The sequence below is a fragment of the Poromitra crassiceps genome, assembly GCF_964638095.1.
Source record: "Poromitra crassiceps genome assembly, chromosome: 28".
NCBI classification, from domain to species: Eukaryota; Metazoa; Chordata; class Actinopteri; order Beryciformes; family Melamphaidae; genus Poromitra; species Poromitra crassiceps.
The window spans coordinates 12,090,016-12,104,997 of record NC_139651.1 but is presented as its reverse complement, the minus strand read 5'-3'; the positions used below and the strand labels follow the sequence as shown (position 1 = coordinate 12,104,997).

Sequence of the window (14,982 nt, the reverse complement as noted above, 5' to 3'; positions counted from 1 at the left end):
TTGGATGATGTGGGTATTAGAATGATGTTGATTTCTGCTTGCCAGTGTGCTGCTCAACCATCCTGTCCTATTCAGGTTCTTTGGACCCACCCTCAATCCTCCAGGAGTCTCCTACCAGATTCCCACCCAAACACCCAAAGTCCTGGACCAAGGACCCCTCCACCAGCAAAAAGGGTATGAAAAGCAAAACGGCTATGATAAAACAAAACACAGATCTTATTGTTATAGCATCTCTCCACTTCCATGGTGATAGACAGCTCAAAGTCCAGTTGAAACAGCATTTTGAGAGTATCTAACTTCCATATAGTGACGTATTCCTGAGTAATAATAATAATAAATAATGATTGGATTTATATAGCGCTTTTCTAGACACCCAAAGCGCTTCACAGAAATCATTATTCATTCACACCATTCGTACCAGTGGTGGTAAGCTACGGGTGATGTAGCCACAGCTGCCCTGGGGAAGACTGACGGAAGCGTGGCAGCCATTTCGCGCCTACGGCCCCTCCGACCACCACCAACATTCATAGAATGGGTAGAATGGGATAGGCAGAAATAAACTAAATTAACGAATCAATTAACGTGAATTATCTTATTATTATCATCCTCACTGACTCCCCCTACATTATCTCCGTTTCTGCTTTCTCTTCACTCTCTCGCTCAGAACCGGGACAAACGGCCCCCGGCGGTGGGTCGGCTCCGGGCTTATTGATCGGGGTGGTCTCCGGCTGCGTGGTGGTCCTGGTTCTGCTCGTGGCGACTCTGCTGGTCCTGCTGTGGCGGTACCGCCGCCGCCGCCACTGCGCCGCCACAGACAGCGAGCGCTCCGCCTCCCTGTCCCTCCACAGCTTAGCGGCCCAGGCGCCCAAGCGCGACAGCGCGAGCAGCGAGCGCGACTCGGACCGCAGCGACGTGGCCTTCCCGCTGCGGCCGTCCGACAGCATGATGTGTCGTCATTACGAGCGGGTCAGCGGTGACTACGGCCCGCCGGTGTATCTCGTTCAGGAGATCCCACCGCCCCAGAGTCCCACCAACATCTACTACAAAGTCTAATGACACAAGTCCAGGCCACAGCAGAAACGTTTGCAGTGAGGAGATGTTGGACGGCGCTCTTTCAAGGAGTAAGAAGTCAAGTCACACGGAGAGCACTCTGAGAAGCCAGAGTTGATCAGTCTGATAAGACTCTGGGACAGACGGCTGATCAATTTGGGAACTGTCGGTTACATTAGGTTAAAAAGAGTATTTTTATTTGAAAAATAGACTCTGGGACAGCCCTATCTTTTTCCCCAGCTTCCTGTTCTGAGCGCCTCTCCTCCTGCCACCGTCACTTCCTTTTCCGCGTCCGTTTCCAATAACGTTAACGCAAAAACACACCGCATAGAAGACGTCAACTCGTCTCACAACGACAGTGGAAAATGACTGGAGGTGTAGTTGTTGTTGTGACTGGTAGCATCGCCAAAGTCGCGGCGCAGGTTGCTATTCTGTAAACAGTGGAGCACGTCACTTCCTTTCCCGTGTCCGCGCTCCGTGTGTGTGTGGATGTATCCGAGGAGCACATGAACGCACGGTTATGAGTCGTCAGACAGACAGACAGACTCTGGGTGTCCAGATTGCACGGGGAGATGAGGAGTGTCTTGTATTGACCATATGCTTTGGCTGACAGATACCAGCCTTATGCTTATTTGTGCCATGCTGCAGCAAGTGCACAAAATGCTGTTGAAAAAAAATAATTTTATTATCATTTATTATTCCTTTATTTAAACAGGTAAATCAGTGTTGAATCAGTGAAGAGGAAATGACAACTGCACTGGACTGTCTGGTGCTTCGTTAGAGGTCATTCCCTAGTTAGTTGGCTGCTGAAGACCTTTATTTTGATGTGCTTCCTCTGTGAAAAACTGTTGGCAGCCTACAATAATAGCTTGATAATGTTTTGCTCTTGTATGACAGACTCAGTTCTCAGTCTCTATCCGCATCGCCTGGGAGCCGAGAGACTTGTGTGAAGAAAAATTCCCCATCATCAAAAAGCAATGCTCTCTCACTGGCTGCTTCCTAATAGTAAAAATGTGTATTTATTTTTAATTTATTGGATAAATCGGATTGCATTCCAACACACTCAATGTGTGCGAGCACTTCGATATATATTTTCAAATTTGAATTTTGTAAACTTTTGTAAAATCATGATTTTGTGGCTATTAGTGAAGTAAAGCAATTTTGAGGGACTCCATGCTGAATCTTTCTGGTCAATAATGTCTTCTGACTATGTGCAGGAGACAAGTCCTCTAAATGCTGCTTTCATCTATACATAAATTAAATTAATTTTGTGTTTATTTTCACTGTGTTTTAAAACATAGTTTTGGGTATAATCAGGGCTCTGCTCTATATATAGAGACAGTCCGCATGTCTGGGAACGCCCACAAAATGTTAAACGGCTGGCGCGCGAGTGGGGTAAAACCGCCGATATATCTCATGGGCTGACTCACCAAAAGACAGTGCTGCGGCTCTAAACTACATGTTTGGGGGTTCTAGAGCAGAACACAAGACGTCTGCTCAGATGTGCGTTTACTGCGGTGGTTAAATCCCCGATCGTGTCTGCCTGGGCTGGGCTGTCAGCTAAATTCTAACTTTGCTGAATGGATAGAACGGGGAAATTTACCCCACCCTGACCCCGCCCCCAGGCTAACCCAGCGTCTATTGTGGGCGTTCCTAGAGCCTGTATGGGCGTTCCCAGACATGCAGACTGTCTCTATTGAGCCCTGGCTTGTGAAAAGGCAGAGAGGGATAGACCAGAGAAAATCTCGATGTCTGTGTCCTCTCTCTCTCTCTCTCTCTCTCTCTCTCTCTCTCTCGCTCTCTCTCTCTCTGCCCCAAACAGAAAGAATACTTGAGAAGAACAGAGAGAAAGGAATATAATAAAATAAGATCAAATTAAGATTGAATCACAGGATGATGAATCACAGCACAGTCCTTCAACTGTCCTTGTAATTAACAAAATAATACGAGAAGAGAGACACACCTCGCGCGGCGGCAGCAAGCAATATTAATTAGCATAACGATGCTGATATTGTCATGGTCCTCTATCAGCAATTATATAATGAGAGGCTCATTATTGTGAAAAGTAAACTAAAATAGCAATGAAATCACCTTTATATGGCTTTAAAACTTGTTTTAGCTGTTTCAATTGGCCAGGAACCGAAAATCTATTTTTAACTTGCAACAAAGGTTGCTTTCTGATGTATTTTTTAATTCAGAGTTGTGATATTCAGCATTGCTCAGGAGAGATTAACCATTGTGTCTGTTCATTGCTCAGTGCTCTTGGGATGGTGACTGACTTATTGTATCTGCAGTGCACCATAACGAAAGTCTGTGTCTTATTGGTTGGAAGGGCACAAAATGACATAATGCTAAATTTGATTTGACTCGTTTATTCATTGGAAACTGGGAACTTTCCAGCAATATTGTATACGCTTCAAACAGTAGAGTGAAGATGACAGGGGGAAGAAGGGGTTAAGTACAGTAGGCTAGTATAGGAAACCAATAAAATTAGTATATGTGCAAAGATGGAGAAAAATATTTTCACTCAAGTTGGTTACAATAGTAGGTCTTTCATGCAAATACAAAGGAACATGATATGAATCCAAAATTGGTTATTTTACAACACTTTACTCTAATGTATACTAATGTATACTAATGTATCTTACTTAATTGTAACTTTAGAAGTCATGGAACTGTGTTGTACGTGCCTCCCCTGTGATGTCATCTCATATAACACAACATTGAATTGTGTTGGAGGTGTCTCCTGTGGTGCGGTGCTTGGTATCCATGGGTGAACATGTTTCATGCTTCTTCAGCCACATCATCCTCACATTTTCAACCTGTCAGATTCCATGAGCTTTTCCTCGCCGCCAAGGGACACTGTTGCTTCCAACAGCAACAGCTTGTGCAAGAGAGCCAGTCTGAGATGCGTTTTATTGTGCTTCGAACAATCAAACTGCTCAAATTGAACTGTTTCGGCAACGCAAACTCAAATGGAGAGGCAAAGTGACCGCCTACTTCCTGCTTCAGCACTGTACCAGAGATTTTCACTCGCCTTTTATTTTCCCATAGACATTTCGTAAAATGCTTTTAATAATAGTTTTACTTGTTCAAACCAAACGGTTCAGATATATTTAGGAACATAACATTTCACACGGACCAAAACGTAAAAGAATTTGCGGATTTAAAGAAAATATTTTTTCGATGTCGTCTTTTTTTGTTTTGGTCCGAGTGAAATGCTATGTGGTCTCTCCCGATTCTAAATATAGCTGAACCGTTTGGTTTGACGAAGTAAAACTATTTTTACAAACATTTTACGAAATGTCTATGGGAAAATAAATGGCGTATAAAAATCTCTGGTACAGTGCTGAAGCAGGAAGTAGGCGGTCACTTTTGCCTCTATAACAAATTACTGTTTTTCTTGATTTTGGAGGGGACGAAACCTTGGAGTGACGTGTTTTATTTTGTGCAAACACATTGTGCCAAATGGATTACTTTTGTTTTTAGACCCTATCAGTCCAATCCACAAACCTTTTTAAAGAGCCTCAGATGACAGCTTTGGATATCAAGCCGACACCATATTAACCCGCAGCACTAAATCACTGGCAAGAGAAGAATTTAAAATATCAGAATAAACAAAATGAGCCAAAGATTATTTAATTATTCCATTCAATTTAATACATATTGTAACTTGAATGAATAGAGCAACGTGTCTTGCATGGCCAACTAAAGATAAAGATAAACTAAAGATGAAGATAAACTATCTTTATCTTTTCAATGGGGGAAGCCTACAAGTCACTGAAATATAAACCAAACCACAAATCATTGCATTTAATTCATTCAATCTCATTTTTTTATCACTTTTAACTGCACAAGTGGTGTTGGTTGTCTTTGCTGGTAATCCTGTACATGTTACAACAAATGTGTATGTATTGTATAATTTTGAAGTGTGCCTTTATTACTTTTCAAACTAGTAGTAATGTGAATCCTGAGTGTATTTCATTTAAATGCATTGTCCAATGCTGGCGCTGTTCAATGGCGACGCGGTTTTGCTCTCCGACTCTGAGAGCGAACCAAGCAGAATTTCGCTCGTGATACTTGTACCATGAAGTGACAATACGTTTATCTCATCATCATCTCATCTCACAATCGCTAAAATCCGTATGCCGTGGAAACAATATCAAACAAATTAGCTTATGACTCTGAAACATTATAGGGAACTTGCTCATTGTCTGTGTGTTTCTTGAAGTGATCCTTGCTCTTCTGAGATGTTTTTGTCCTGTAGTGTGAAGCTGCTTCACAGCTGAATGGGGCTGTGGCAGGGCGACTAGGGGCGAGGTGAGTTCAGTTGACCCCCGGGGTCACAGCAAGACAATGGCAGCCAGGCTTCAATAGGAAGAACAAAACAGAGACCCCCGGGCTCCTGGCCCCTAGTTGTGGGAGGAGCCTCCTGGCCCCTTGTTGTGGGAGGAGCCTGGCTGTGGTGGGTAGGCCATTTTAGAAAAGAGAGGACAGAAGTAGCGTGGCATCAGAGGGAATGCTCTGGATCTCAAGTACAGGCTTCAACGTCTCAACAAGTCCGAGCTGTTTGACATGACATGTTCTGTGGGATTCCCCTTCCAAGTTCAGTTACATAGAAAATGCCGGTACATAATTATACATATAAACAGACGAAAAAAATAACTCATGACCACATGTGCTGTATACTTTTGATGACTGCACTCTTCCTTTAACTCAAACATATCTTGAAAAATGTACAGTGCTTTTTACACCTTCTCTCATCCCAGTGGGGGAGAGCTTCTGTTCTGAGGGAGAGTTCTGAGGAGGATGGCCCCGTAAGCTGTATCTGACCCCATGGGAAGATGTGAGGTCTTAACAGCTAACCTTCCTCTAGTCCGCGCGCCCACCCCCACCTCACTCCCATATGCAGAGGAACTAGCTTTGTGTGGGGGGTTGGGGGGGTCATGACTGAGCGCTCCCACTCACAACAGCCCGCTTTACTAACCAAGACCGTGTGGCCAGGAGAAGAGATATTCGGCTATAGACTCCGAGGGAAACAGGCATCACTTGTTGTTGGACAATCTTTGATGAATGAGTGTGAATTCCGGCTCAAATCAAACGCACACCTCGTTTACTGTATGAACAAAACCCTACAACTTGCACCATCACTGTCTCTATTAAACAAGTGGAGTTGATGCCATCACTCAGCATGCAGTACAGATATTTGGCAGTAAAACAATAAACATATTGATAAACTGTGAATGAATAATTTACTTCCAAAAGTAGTTTGCTTATAGAAACCCCCCCCCCCCCCCCACACACACCACCACCACCACCACCAACAACAACTGAAACTTCAGTGATGGGGAAGTTGGTGTTAGAGCTTCCCTTTACAGTTGCAAAACAACATACTTCATCTCATGGTAGCCTATACATTCTTTAGTTTGCTAGCTCCCTCTGCTGGCCAACTACAATACTGCACCTTGCTCTTATGTTGGCAAACACTTCACAGCTTGTTGGAATCTGTAGCAGCAGATCCTGCACAAAATGAAATGATGCTATTTCAACACATGTGTCTACTTTGGGAATTACAACTTTGTGTTGCTTTTCAACATGTATTTAATAACAACAGATTATGTTTTGAGAAGCCATCACTAGTGCCTGAACAGATTTTAACAATGATTGTGGGATTGTTATGAAACTCCAATGCACATGTATTGGATGTTGTTAGGGTTAAGTTTGTTAAGTTTGTTTTGATCATTTATTTGAGCCTAGATCTATCTCTGTAGGAAGAAGAGGTCAGTGAAACGATGTCCCCCCCTGTTCTACAAAACCACACAATGACCTCAATTTTCGTATATAGCTCTAGTGTGACTAAATTGTGTCAAACATAAGACCTGATTTAGTGTGCAAATACACCTTGTATTAATTGTTTACATTAGGTTAAAAAAAAAAGTAAAAATGGTGTTGTAAATGAAACCCATAACCCACACCTTCAAAAGAATATTGTCTGAAAAACGGTTACACTTGTTAAACATCTCTTTTCTGAACACATTGCAACACCATGTCAGGGAGCTTATTATACACGCCTCTCATGGGCACAAATCAAAGTCACTTTCATAAATTCAGAATTTTGCAAAATTGATTAAATCTCCCTTTTTTTCTGTGTAGACGCACAGAGCAGATATTCGGAATAATCTTTGCGTCTTATTTCACTGTACAGTATTTCAGTCATTCTATCATTTCACCCACCTAAATGACATGAGGGTCTCAGGGCTGATTCAGCAGCAAACGGTTTGTGTAGGCGCTGAGTCATGTTGTCAGAGGGCCCATGCAGATTCTGTTCCCTATATACTCCTCCTGACCACCTCTCATACCAAATGTTTTATGTCATTGGCTATGAAGTTTCCACAATATCAGGTCATTTTGCATTAAAACAGAAGAATGCAAGAACTGAAGATAAGTGTTGTGATGTTTGTTTGTTTGTTGTGTTTATTATCAGCATGAAATGTTACATGTCTATTGAATTAGTTCAGTATATTCCAGGTGTTCAGCAATTCAAACCTTAACCCATTAACCATAAAATAACGGTTATGGCCCTGGACATGATTACTCACAACAACCACATCAACTCACAGTGCAAATGATATCTGTGGTTGTATTCAGTTGGATTATCGTAAACAACAACAACATAAAGATTAATATTTACTTTTCAAGAATAAATGCAAAAAGATTACCCTAGTACTAATAGATTAATGTAAAAATACTAATTCCTAATGTGGAAAACAAAATGACCGTATCAAGCCCCCCATTTTTATTACACACATTTTACTCAATTTATCTTGATATTATTTTATAGACAGTGTAATTTATATTTCAATTACAAATGATTTTACTGAAAAAAATATAAATAATTATTGTATACTTTTTGTCATATTATGCTGTATAATAAATCTAATGCAAACACACCAACATTTTAATGTGTTATCCAAGGGGGAGCACGAGCTAAACAAACAAAGTTAACAATCAACAAAAGCAAAACAACACAGTATAAATAAATAAACACCTGAATTTGCCTTTCAAAGTAAAATCATTTGTGTATTTATGACTTTGCAGAGTTCAGTCAGCTTTGATGAAAATAAACTATTTGTGAGAACCAAAACTCTCATCTGTGATCACTGTGGCATATTGACTTCTTAATGCTCTTTATTGTTTTAAATGTTGTTGTTTTTTCGTATGAATTGTGCTAACACTTTAGATGCAGAAAATGTTCAAACATCCCCAGAAAATCACCCTATAAGGCCTCTTGTGTGTCCACAAAGGCAGACTATAATTGTTGCTTTGTGAATTCACTATAGTTTTGTAGACTATAATTGTATAGACTAGCCTATAGTTTGGCTTTAGTTTTATGTGGTAGGCTACTTGTTCATATAACTCAAAAACATACAGAATAACAAATGCTAATTCTATTTAAGGGGAGAATGTAACTATACCACTCACCATTTCCCTTTCAGCTTCTAAGATAAGACAATTTACAAAGTTTTATGAATAGTTTAATTTATATGGGAATATGGTAAATGGATTAATTTGATTTATCTTCATCTCTCTGCATGTGTGTAGAGAAACATATTTAAACATAATCCGTTGTTTATAAAGAAACGATTTTAAATAATATGCCAGCTAAAATAAAATAAAGACAGGAAATTAAAATATGGGCTTGCTTTTCTTGGGCTGATTTGAATATATTGTGATTGGAATATCAACAGGTTAATTATTTTATTCATCTTGGAGCATACCTAAAAAAAACTTTATAGCCTACTATAACAGCATGCAGAGAAGCCTTATACAAATCAGGCGCCATTGTTTACAGATTGCCCATTGAAACCTGTCCATTATTTTTAAATATTTTTTTACCCCTCCCTCCCCCCTTTACCATCAGTGCAAACTTATAGCCTGTATGTCTGAAAGCCGACTATTGTCACTTTCCCAATATATAAATACCATGTTATTTTAAAGGATGTTGAAAACAGCAGTGATCTTCTTCGGTCTCTTTTCCCTCTTCTTCTTCTTCTGCTTCTTCTTCTTCTGCGGGAGAGGTGGAGGAGGCTGGCTGTTTGGTGGTGTGGGATGTGGGTCGGAAGTACCGTAGTTGATGTATGCTAATGGGGGAGTTGGGGGTTGTAGCTAGATATTTACGTTCAGTGGGAGCCGCCCTTCATTCACCCACATGGTTACCAACTGGTCGCCTTCGTTCGCGCCACTTTCCCGATCACCTCAATCATTTTTTACTAACCCTAGCCGCGGTCTGATTGAACACACGGTCGGCTCGGATTTTACTTTACATTTCGCCTCCGTCCGCCGGTGAAAAAGTTTTCGGGATAGTTGCGTATTATTTCCCTCTTTGTCGGCAAGAGTACACGGCAGCCCCAAGCAAGTGAGCGAAGATGGTGGATTTCGCTGGTGAGTGTCTACGGGAGCGCATGTTTATCGGCAAGGAAGTCGGGTTTTGGTTGTTTTTATTCTCTTGTTTTGGTGCCGGAATTGATTAAGTGTGCGTATTACGTGTGTTTTTGCGTGCCTGATCACCTCGTGGAGAGAAATATCGCAAACATTTGCACATAATTGCTAGGTTGGCGATGAAAACAGCGTAACGTGAGGCGCATGGCAGCCCCTTCAGCTCCACCATCGAGGGGAATGAGGGAGATTTGAAAAGCTGCGGAGCTTTTCTCCGCTGTGCTTTAGCAACTAGTTGAAAAACATCTACGCCTGTGATATTCTTCCCCCGTCTTTGTATAAAGGTAACCGTCCGAAATGTGCAAAGTAAGTTTGTAAATCTGGTTAATTTGCTGCTCGGTCTCGAGTGCATTGGTGTGTGAGTTAAAGTGCCCCCCAGAACAAAGCAGCAGCACATGGGGCAGTTTTAGGCCGCGCGTTTTAGCTGGCTTAGCCTAGCCTAGCCACATAACTTGTGCTAGTTGTTTTGCAGGGTAAACACAACCCTATAGATTAATAAGGCGGGCGCTGCGTTAAAATATTAAATGGCTCGACAAGTGCGGCAAATCCAACTGGGTAACGTTAGGCCACGTGCTGTATTTTAAAACAAATGTGTGCTCGTTTGTTGTGGCTAAGCTAACGTGTTAACGTTGTTTGATAGCTAAGTCAGTGTCGTCAAACATTTCTCTAACAAACCAGATGTGAAAATTAGCCAGCTAACTACTGAGAAACACATTGGTTGTTCCTCGGTCATCTCCAGCGTGTGTGAGGATAGCTGTAGTGAATGCGACAGGCCAGATGGGAGATGGTTTACCATGTTTTCATCGGGCTAGTGCCAAGTTTTAGCTAGCAGCAGCATGCTACCGTACTGCTGCTGTTTAGACACTGCTAGCTTCTGCTCGTAGCTAACGTGACGTTAGCATTGCTTTCTAGAAGCTCCGACATTACAGGCCGCACTAGAAACAGCGCGTACTTTTAACTTGCATGTGTAGTGCTGTGTTTTGCATTTAACTTGGTGGTTTTAAAGTCGTTTATGCTAAGGTTGGCGCACTTCGAGGCGCCATGTTAAAAAAGACGATGGGGGAGGGGTGAACAACACTCGGGCAGAATGTGCTCTTCTGCGCACGCGCGCTGCTGTCGCAGGAAACGCGGGCCGCAGGCTGCGCAACTCATTCATGTTTTCTCTTCAGTGACCTCGTGGTGCTTCAATAAATCACAACATCCTATTCTTTAATCGGCAAAGCGTCCATTTCTCTCTGCCTACCGGTACTAATGCGGCTCACAACTGTTAGCGGGGTGCAAACAATTTGTTTTTAGATGCATTATATACATTATATTTTGTAAGAAATCACAACCCATGCTGGAGCCTGTTAAAGTATGTAACTTGTTGAAATGTTAGAAAGTCGCGCTGATTATCTTTATGACCTGTCGTATATATTTTTTTCATTACAGGATGTGCATGGAAGTGGAGACGCCAGGAGCAAGTTTCAACAGGGACCCGGTGTGGCTGTGTTTTTCCTCATGGAAATATCATCTCTCCCTTGGATGTTGGTCGGATGCAGCAGACATGCTGTAATCAAGTCTTTGTATCGCCAAAGTGCTTACAGTGCAGGTAGTTCTATGCAATACCTACTGCAGTGGAGGCACTTCTAGCGATACCCTGACAATGATTTGCAATTTTTTTGCTTCGACGTTATGTTTCATTTGATGTTATATTTCATTCGAAGTACTGTCTTTGTGCTAAGGTGCATCTAGTGCAGATAGTGAAATAGACTAGCACCTACTGCCCTAAGTGCTCCTTCTGGCATAAGGGGCTGTGATACGCGCCACTTGAACAACACCTCCAATTTCCAATTGGTCATAATAATTTCTCGCAGTTCTCTGCTAGTTTTGCATAGTTGCACTACAAGAATAGATGAGTTGTGCAAATCTATGCAAAACTGATGGTGGCCTGCTTGCTCCTCCACCTTGTTTGATTATTGGGTTTTTGGGACCGCTGGGTGTCACATCGCCCACACCCGGGTTCCATAAACACACATCCATTTTTACGCCCATGTTGAAACCAGGATTGTATGCCAGCCCTCGACAAGTGACCTCAGTTTCAGCAGTGCTAAAGTGCTTATAGTGCAGGTAGTGTTTTTATCCAATCTACTGCAATGTAAGCACTTGAAGTACTTCTAACTGCATCTTTCTCAAGCTCAGGCGACCCCCGAAGCGGAGGAGGAGGAGGAGGAGGCCGCAACCTGTTTATTGTTATTCCCGGTCAGTTTTGCTGGTTTGCATTCAGCTTTAACTGATGTTCGCTGTGCAAATCCATGCAAAACTGACTGGGTTGACTTCCACGCTGACAAAGAGCTCTTCAGTGGGGATTCTCATTAAGATTGTCTATGCGATATATAATAATGCTAATTGTATGTTGTGTGTCTTTTTTTTGTTAACTACAACTATGTTTATTTGATGTTTTAGGTGTCTTAGAGCTATCCCTTCCTATGCAGGTGGGGATAAGTAGCAATGCTGTGCACCTCGAGGTATTGCACTTGTCCCGGCCTGTGCAGGAGTGAGGAGATGGAGCCACCGTTGACCGTTGACCTTGTATATGTTGACACGAATATGTGCTGTATTGTGGAGTTGTCGGGGGCCAGTTTGTTGTCATTGTGAAATTATGTTTTCTATGAGTTTGCAAGTATATAACTTGTTACCCAATCATGTAATGTAGTTTGAAAATGAAATTAAATTGGACTAAATTGGCGGACTTATCTTCTTGAGGATTTGTTATAATGTATTAGAATAGCACTTGTATTTTATTGAAATCAAATCACTAAATAGGTTGGCAATTCAAAGGTATGAAGTTCATGCTAGAACGGGCACACCCTTGTCTTATTTTGTGCCGAATGGCGTGCACCTAAATGTATTTGGTATCCTGTCAGGGCCTGGCCACTGGTTTTTAGCCGTTTTGCTTGAGTTCTCATTTTGCCTTTTTTTTGCCTGCAATACTTACACTGTATTGGGTCCCTTTTAATACAATTAGGATTCCTCTTGGGGAAAAAGACAATCAGGACTAGAATAGAAAAAAAGCTCCACCTGCAACAACCTACATTAAGTGCAAGCGATGTAATCTGAAATATACAGTGATGCCAGTTAGCCTAGAGTCAAATGCTGTCCATGTTCGATTTTAGACGAAGACGTTCAGGTTTGTTCTCCGCCATCACATTGTTGATTTATGTTGTAAAGAAAAAAAGTCCTTTTTGATGGGTGCACAAACCGAATAAGGTTTGGGTAACAACTTGCTGCCCTTTTGCAACCAGTAAACCAGATTTTCCCAGCACTTTTCTGAAATCTGATGAGTGTAACACTGTTATGTGTTGACCACCTTTGGCACCATATCTAAGGGCAAATATGTAAAGTGTGTCACATGATCTTCCAGACTCACCAAAAGTCTGCTTAAACAGGCAAGATTGACACGTACTGGGACTCATGCTGACATCATGGATCACATTTCGGTTTTGGAAGTCGTGTATTAAAATGGTGTGTGTATGAGGTGAACTCTTCAAGGGTCCTTTGATAAAGCTTTTAGACCACAGAACCACAGCTGGTCATGTTTTTGTCTCAAAGCTTCCTATCGGAACAGAAACGCTATCCTTATTTACAGTCCTGCATAATCTTTCATACTGTTGGTGGAGAGTGAAACCTGTGATCTGAACAGTCAGTCTCTTTAGTGCTAAAAAGTAGAGAATATGAATGTGAAATTAAAACATCCTTATTTTGCAGCTGGAGGCTCCCCTGAGTCCATTGAATGTTTGGGAAATAGCCTGCTGTAATAACTTGAATTATAGACCGAACAGGTACCTCTACTTCTGAGGTTATGATTTGTGTGATGTGGTTTCATGGGGCCTGCTTTGTGCTTATAAAAAGTAAAAACATCCCATCCCACAAACTTGTACAAATGGAAAGCAGAGGGTCCACTAATTTCAGTTCCTACAATAAGTCCTGGAAACGTGTTAAATTCTGTTGTCTAAACGCGAGGCCTTAAACGGGTTTGCAAACTGTTGAATACAGAATCTGAAGTTTGAAACTCGATGCCTGCAAATTGCTGCGGTTCCTCAGTGCAGCTGTTTTCCCCCGTTAGAAGAACACAGACCAACTTATATCCTGGTATGTCGACACTTGTTTTCATCTTCATATCCCCCCCCCCCCCCAGTTGCGCAACATAAATATATACTTGATTCAAACTGTCATTAAACATAGGGCTTGAAAAGGCTTAAATTGGGAGTTGCTGGGACGTGCAAGCAGCCTGGCTTCTCCGCTAGATGGCGCCGTCCTGCCGCTGGCCGCGAGAGGTGCGCAGCTGCGGTCTGCAGGTATGGTTGGTACCGCCTCGGCGCTCTCCGCTCCGGGCCAGCCAACATGCTGTCTGCCTGGAAACACTCTTATTACACTCCGCACCGCACCGCAGCAACTTTCTGTGGCTTTGAAGTATCTGGAGCGTTTCCTTCACCGCGTCTGTCCGTCTGTATTTTCTGTCTGTCTGTCCAGGAAGCAGATAGACTGGTCACCGCTGACTTGTGAAAGCTGAAGTGTGGATGGAGGAAGCCCACCTGAGCAGACCAGACCAGTCGAGCCTGGCTGGAGGCTGCGTTTAGTGGGAAGAAGCCCTGCGGTGTGAAGCTATACTACGACCAAGTTCCCCCAAAAGGCCATTGATTCGTGTGGCACACGCGGCTGTATTTGTGTTATCATAATAATGGGTGTGCTGCTGTGGACGAACTGCGTTTTCCTCCTGGCTTGTTGCGCTGGATTAAGTTTGGGGAGCCCGAGGAGCTGCGACGAAGTGCGCAAAGTTTTCGAACTGCGGCAGATTGGACCGGTGAAATTATTGCCTTTCAGCCCCAAACCAGGTATGTTGTTGGAAACATGTCATTGCCAGATGGTTAAAAAAAAAATATATATATATATATATATATAGCACCTACTTGCATGTGTCACAGTGTGATTGATGTGGGTTTAACTGATGGGGTGAAATATCTTTAGGGTGGTTCATAAACCAATCAATAACAATTTATGTCCTAGGTACGAATCCCCCCCATTTGCATCCTCTGCCTAGCATAGAGGTGTCAACACTGACCGTGTATGAAGGAAAGTCTGTCAAGTTAATCAACATAATACCATTTTGCATCGCATCATGGAACTGAAAGAGTAACCCAAAATGTAGGCTACCTATTAGTCCTGTAACCTACTAATAATTTTCACAGTCACGTTCAGCCTTATTCACTCTTCAGTTTAGCAGTTTTCAAATAATACAGACTGAATTTTTGTTTTTGCTCCTAGCTTGATTTTCAGTAGCTTTTGTGAATTATAAATGAGAGAGAGGCATGGGACCACAAACTAGGACAAATAGGCCTATTGAAAATGAAAACACACATTATGAAAACTTAAATTTAGAAGTGGGTGTGTGCAGCA

At 42.2% G+C, this 14,982-nt stretch overlaps 2 protein-coding genes across 3 annotated transcripts in view; both read left to right on the top strand.

The window, feature by feature from the left end:
• The window catches only part of LOC310799554 (ephrin-B2a-like), a gene marked incomplete at both ends in the record, with an annotated part of 8,943 nt that extends 7,890 nt beyond the window's left edge, over positions 1-1,053 (top strand). Inside the window, 2 exons of the mRNA XM_083662149.1 lie at positions 76-174; positions 665-1,053. Coding sequence (XP_083518275.1) covers positions 76-174; positions 665-1,053 — 488 coding nt within the window. The remainder of the gene's footprint in view (positions 1-75; positions 175-664) is intronic.
• Positions 1,054-14,074: 13,021 nt separating this feature from the next.
• The window catches only part of gpc5a (glypican 5a), a 166,285-nt gene continuing 165,377 nt past the window's right edge, over positions 14,075-14,982 (top strand). For both annotated transcript variants that reach the window (XM_083662136.1, XM_083662137.1), the window contains exon 1: positions 14,075-14,420. In XM_083662136.1, the coding sequence (XP_083518262.1) occupies positions 14,267-14,420 (154 nt within the window). In that variant the 5' untranslated portion in view covers positions 14,075-14,266. The remainder of the gene's footprint in view (positions 14,421-14,982) is intronic.